The 6662-nt window shown below is 36.6% G+C and overlaps 1 protein-coding gene across 7 annotated transcripts in view; it reads right to left on the bottom strand.

The window, feature by feature from the left end:
* Positions 1-6662, bottom strand: part of Mef2c (myocyte enhancer factor 2C) — a 148145-nt gene that overhangs the window by 10935 nt on the left and 130548 nt on the right. For 5 of the 7 annotated variants that reach the window (XM_026783685.1, XM_005356533.3, XM_013349666.2 and 2 more), the window contains exons 7-10: positions 4186-4358; positions 2680-2703; positions 1661-1790; positions 946-1081 (exon numbers count right to left, since the gene is read on the bottom strand). In XM_026783685.1, coding sequence (XP_026639486.1) covers positions 946-1081; positions 1661-1790; positions 2680-2703; positions 4186-4358 — 463 coding nt within the window. The remainder of the gene's footprint in view (positions 1-945; positions 1082-1660; positions 1791-2679; positions 2704-4185; positions 4359-6662) is intronic. The other 2 variants (XM_013349670.2, XM_013349668.2) reach the window with 1 other exon arrangement.

Raw genomic sequence — 6662 nt, forward strand, 5'->3', positions numbered from 1 at the left:
GAAGCTATAGTACCAATTAGCAACTTTCACTTGAATCAATAGACTTTCCTAGGCATACAGACACAAAACTTGTTAACTAATATTACTATCTCGTAACTAAAATTGCTCAATAGAAAACTGAAAGAGGGGTGGGGATGTAGAATGTTTCTAAAATCATCTTTAAGTAGTTATGTCCTATTTGTTTTTTAAGATTAACTGAATTCTGCAATTATTATTTCAGATTAAAGTGAGGTGTCTGATTTAGCTGTTATAAGATAGAGTGTGAATTGTAGATTCAGGGCATTTTATAGTTTGGGTTTCTCCATAGACATAAGGCATTTCCATGACAAAGATGCATCTCAAAGCTACCACAAGGGGGCAGAAAGATACATACTTTGACCAGAGAACAACAAAAGTTATTTTATACTCAAATTCAGTAATTAGTATTGCATGTGTAATTAATATTTGCACATATATTTTAATATGATGGATATAACTAGGCAACTATACTATGAATGAATACTATATATATTTAAAGTCTGTATAGAAATTCAACAGTTGATTTTATAAGCATTTAGGTTCATATTAGAGGAAATTACGTAGTTTGTGTTAAGTGAGAACCTCAGCTCAAAAATGTAAAGAATAATAACTATAAATACTTTCAAAGTGTTCAAAAAAGTAACCTTAAAGAAATCTAACCCAAAGCTTCATCCCTGGCAACATTAGAAGGAAAGAGAGTCTCTCACATTGAGGAAAGACTGTACCTATTAGTGCTCCCCATTCACATAAAAAACACATGAGAGAACTTGAAACTAAACTACTTGAAACGTGTGATCTGAAAGTGTCTTTCACAGAAATCAGATTTTATGTCCTTTCATGGATACAGAAGCACAAAGCTAAGGACAGGCCTTTATCATTTAAAAACACAGTCTCCGGTTACGATAGAAAGACATAAATATTGCTTACCCCAATTGACTGAGGGCAGATGGTGGCATGTTATGGAGGTGCTGCTGTTGCCAGCCAGTGACTGAGCCAAGGTGAAGCGCACTGGCAGTGTTGAAGCCAGACAGAGATGACAGGTCGGCGCTACTCAGAGAGTACTCTAGAGGAAGAAATGAGGGTAGCAGCAAGGAAAACACTTAATTTGGAAACTGTCAAATGGTAAACAAAATTAAACAGTTTCAATTTCTAAAACATGCTTGAGTCAAAGGTTTTGATTTGAGAAGAGAAGAAAATAAAACACCAGGGATAATTTTAATTTAGAAAGAAAAATATTATTCACCCAAGTAAGGATTTCACAAATGATTAAAAGGAATAGATCCTGCAATTATAGCTTATTATACTCACTTTGTTTAAAGTATAAAGTATGCACATGTTTTATGGTTTAGAAATTTTTTTTCATTTAAAAATCTCCATAAAGTGAGCTTTCTATTACACTAAAGAAATAGTAGCTCAGTTTCCTTGACATTTGAATTCACTTTGGGCGAATAAAACTTCCAGAGACTTAAAGAAAGAGTACGTCTAGACAATCACTTTGCCTTAGCAGAGCCTACGTAATGGTGCAGTGCACTCTGGACACGGGCACCACATAAGCTCCCCACAGGGGAGAGAAAGCAACTTTTAAAATCTGCTTTTTAAAGAAGTGTTTACTGTAATATTTGCACATAGCAAAGCTACTCACCAGTACCATATGTTGTTGAAATGGCTGATGGATATCCTCCCATTCCTTGTCCTGGTAAAGTAGGTGTTGCTACGGAAACCACTGGGGTAGCCAATGACTGAGCCGACTGGGAGTTATTTATCCTTTGATTCTTTTAAAGTAAATAAAAGGACATTATTGATGGCAAATTTTAAAAAGTTAAAAATATTAGGTCTCAGTATTAGTTTTTCACATAAAGAAATAAGTTGGTACAATGCTCACAAAATTAATCATTTAACATGTGTCTCTATGAACTCTGCCAACCCTATCATTTACAATCCTTCAAGAGACCAGCTGTTGCCATAGTAACCCATTACATCAGTATCTCCTAGGCAACTGAACTAGTAACAAGTACCATAGCTTTATTATGGGTAAAAACAGACTATGTTGAGAACTGATGAAATATGTATACTGTACTGCTATTGTTTCAGTTTTTATTCAAATGCAAATTAAAAAATTAAAATCAACCATGATGGGTTTTATGATCAGTTAGTTCTATATACAGCTGAGCTGACAGATATGGGTTCATGCTATATTCTGACCAGCAGGTGGTGCTCTGACCACTTTCTTCAGCTTCTAAACTTCCTTGCATAGATGTCAAAGTAGCAAATGCCTGTAATTAACTCCTTAGAACAAGGAGGTAAAAGATGCATTTGCTTAGAATAGTGGTATTTTAAATCTTGAAAAATAAGCATTTCACGCTTTAATACCTAAAGAAATAATTTTTGTGTTTGGATTTTAGAGAAAGTTCAGTCTTAAAATAAGGAAAATATGGCCTCTAGTTAAAAGGTGGGGACATGGGAAAAGACCCACAAAAATCAGGTGTTCTTTTCCACCTGTCAGTGACCCTAAAAACTCAGGATGCTTAAGCTAATCATTATCCTCATTCAGCAAGGTCAGTTTTAAAGTCTTTCCATTTGATCACAGCTAGCACCTTACACTAAAGTAGTTTTTCTTTCTTCCTGAACATGCCCTCCAAGAGAAACATTCTTACCACTTACCAACAGCAGGTCCACATCCTCAGACTGAGAGCATGGGGAAGGAGTTTATTAATTAGTGTCTGTAAATATTTATCACTGTGAAAATCTTTTCAGCAAAAGGAGAAGCACCCCCTGATAGACACAACAATTTAAGCAGTTTTACACAGCAGATTCCAAAGGCAACCCTTAACAAAGGCATCCTTTGTTTCCCTAGCGAGGTGCTGGTTCCAAATGCGAAGGCAGTATTTCTTTATAGCTGGGTTTCAGCACACATCGGTGTCTCCATGGTCATTATTTCACCACCATATTTTGATAAAAAAAATATAAGGATCGTATCTTAAACACTACTTGCTAGGGGAAGAGAGTGTCACACCTGACAACCAGAGAGAAACACGGCCTGCCACTTGCAGAATCCATGGGATTGCATCAGTTTTAAGGGATGTGGAATAAATTTACTGAGAGTCACTGTTTGCCATGCCTGGCCCACACCGACTGCATCACCGTGGGAGGTTTTATTTATTAGACCCAGTCTTTTCTAAAGGGAATGTCGCATATTATTTGATTTTGCCTAGATACTCAAAATGAATGTAATAATAAACCAATTGGTTCACAGGACTATTTTACTCCTAAGCATGCCACAGGAAAGAGAATTCTAAAGAACAGAAAGAAAGAAATATTTGTAAAATAATTCAAATCTGCCTACTAAATCTTTGCTATAAATTTCTCATTGGTAAGTGCTGCTGATTTGGAGAACACTTTATTTAATCTCTCTCTCTTTCTATCATCTTTGTCTTTGAGCTTGATAGCACAATATTCTTTACATCTTAGGCATGAATCTTATGAACAAGAAAATGATACAACATGAGAATTTTATGTATGTTTAAGTCTATATTTTATAATTCTATATTTTCCCTTAAAATTATGTCACAACCTTTTTGATATAAAACGTAATGTTGACTCTCAAATGTTTGTGGTTTAATACAGCTTGCTTTTGAGAGTTCGTAATTTTCATAAGGAACGTACAGTCAAAGATGAACTGAGGCCATGCAAAGCATATGGTCTATTAGATATTAAAGAAGTGATATATAAGAAAGGGATTTCCAATTAATATAAGAAATTTCATTTAGGAATCAGGGAAAGTATTTTTTCCTGTCAGCATTCTGAGAATATAAATAGCTCAACAATGTGAAGATACTTTTATGAAGCACTTCGTAATTACTCATCCTATGGGATATGATTTGATCGGTGGTAGAACTGTTTTTCTAACTATAAATGGAGAGCCTTAGGAAGAATGGTTTTTCTTCTTCCAGAAAAATAATCTTGAAAAAGAGTTTATTATGATTTTTTTAATATAGAACATGAAAATGCAAAATCACTTACTACAGTCCCATCGATAGGAATAAAAAATTAGTCAACAGAGTTAATTTTCTGGGATGACATAAATTCATATGTAGAAAAATACTAAAATAGCAAAACACATCGGATAAGCTATCATCAACACGTATTAAAGACAGAGTTGAGCATTACCACTGATGGCATCGTGTTCTTGCTGCCTGGTGGAATAAGAACTCGGAGATCTGGTTTACGGTTGTTCATCCCTAGATTCATAGGGGGAGGAGATTTGGCTTGAATGTTCTTGTTCAAGTTACCAGGTGAGACCAGCAGACCTGGTGAGTTTCGGGGGTTGCCATATCCGTTCCCTGTTAATACAAAGCAGTGACAGAACTCAGGGAGAAATCTAGAATTGAGCACAGCCTGTATGAGAATAAAAGAGAAAGTTTAACTGTGAGACACCTATACGAACACACAAGAGCTCAAAGGCTGACTGACTTAACCTCTGCGTGAAAGGCAGCAACGCAGTTAATTGTTCCATATAGCTCTGAAAGAATATTAAAAACTTTTTCTGTGAGAAGAGAACGAATCTTTGTTAGCTTGATCAGAAATCTGCATATCGTATGCTTTTTTTTTCTTTTAAGTTCCCACCCCCCCACCCCCGGAAGAAAGTCAGACAGCCAGTTCAGGATCTAAGAAAAGCACAGAATTGGTCCTGCACTTTAATTGACGAGTTTGGCAGAGGCGGGGCCAGAGTGACTCACTCTTTCGGTTGGTTTGGGTTTTCTTCTGTGTGGCTGTGTATCCTTCGATGAAGAAGGGACAAGGCTGCAAGCTGTAATTTCTAGGGCAGGCGGGAGGAAGAAAAGCTGCAGACACATCTTGCTGTTCACCTTCCCTCAGCTCTAAGGGAAAGCTCTCCATAGCCTTTCTTGCATCTGGTTTACCCTTCTCCCCAAGTTCAGCACATGGCCTGAAGCCTCGCACTGTTTCCTGCTCAGGAAAATCTTCAAAAGTGACAGTCCTCAGGCACTGAAGCTATGATGCCTGAGTGCTGAGTCATCCAGACACAGGAAAAGACACTAATTGTGAAGACATTGGGTTCATTTAGGACCTGATATTTCGCTTCCTATTAACAAAGTGGGCATTTCAAACCTTCTTTTTCCCTCAGTTAAAACACACTTAGAAACAGCTAAGGACATGGGTGGAAAGGCAGCCTGAAGTGAAGTAAGAGCTGACTCAAGCAGCTATCTGCAGCTTTCTTGATGGAGAACAGGAGAAGCCCACTGCCGGATTCAATAATATGCTCTAGAAAACCAGTCGTTTTCTGGGGGTGGCTTTTAGGAGGCAGTTAAACTTCAGTTATTGTCATCTTCACAAAAGACAAGTATCTATTACCCTTCGAAGGAGGAGACCAAGTGATACTCTGTGGGAACGCAAAGACAAGACCACAGCCTTGGAAGGCTCTGAAATTCCTTTCTAGTAAAGCAACCTACACTTGTGTACAAACAAGACTACCTAGGGCAAGATGCCTGGAGAATAATATAGATTATACTTTAGTCAACTTTGTTTTTTTTTTTTTTTTTTTTTTTTTTGGTTTTTTTTTTTTTTGCCTAATGTAGATTCAGAGACTAATATGCTTTTCAACAAAAGAGAAGAAGTAGTTAAGTCTGTGTCTTTGGGTGACTGGGTAGGGGGAGGGCTGAGAAAGGATTTTACCATCCTTAGGAAAACTCAGAGGAATCTGCTTACAAAGCAGCCAATGAAAAGGGAGTGTTCCGTGGAGGATCTGGAAGTTGGTCTGTGGTAGTCTCAAACTCTGTTAACGTGGTAGAAATGGAGACCACCCAAGTTTGAGGACAGAGATAGAACTGGCCCCTGAGTGGTCAGAGTCCAGGCACTGGAAAGCCTGGACATGGGAAAGCCCTGGTGTGTGGATCTTTCTTGACACTACTGAAATGGATTCAGGGAGAGACAAGGCATTGCAAAGGGAAAGACAGGACTATTTCAAGAAGACTCTTAAGAGAACTTTTACTAAGTCAATATTAATTGTACAAAGTAATGGTTTCATTTGACATGCTCAAACATGTATACAATATACCTTGATATATTCACTGTCTCTTGTACCTTTCACCCCATATTGGCTCCTTTCTTCTCAAATTATCCCCCTGGCAATACTTTTTGGATAAAAATCTAGTTGGAACATATGATCCAAAACACATTTGTTCTTGATATCCAATTCATTTACCTGTTTTGTTTCATGAATAAATAAAAAGGCTGAATATATGAAAACTTCAAGATTAAATCTTGCAATTGGATTATGGATAAAAATTAACAAATTACTTGAGGCAAAACTAAAATAAAACAAATGAAACACCCCCAGTACATTTGTCAACTACCAAGTAGTTCCTTAAGTAATTTGCACTGAATTTGAATATAGATTAATCTTCTATAATAAAACATCAAGAAAAGTTGCTAAATTATAGCTGGCTAAAAATGTCAAAACCCAATTATCTGTTATGGTTAATTCGGACAGCATTTGGTAGTAAAATTTCTTATATGAAATAATGCATTTACCTTTTCTCACTAGGAGAAAAATAAACAAATTATATTCCTAAGAAAAAATATGCATAAGTGAGGATACTCAGAGAAATTTTGTATTTAATGTGTCT

The sequence above is a fragment of the Microtus ochrogaster genome, chromosome 19 (genome assembly GCF_000317375.1).
Source record: "Microtus ochrogaster isolate Prairie Vole_2 chromosome 19, MicOch1.0, whole genome shotgun sequence".
Classification (NCBI taxonomy): Eukaryota; Metazoa; Chordata; class Mammalia; order Rodentia; family Cricetidae; genus Microtus; species Microtus ochrogaster.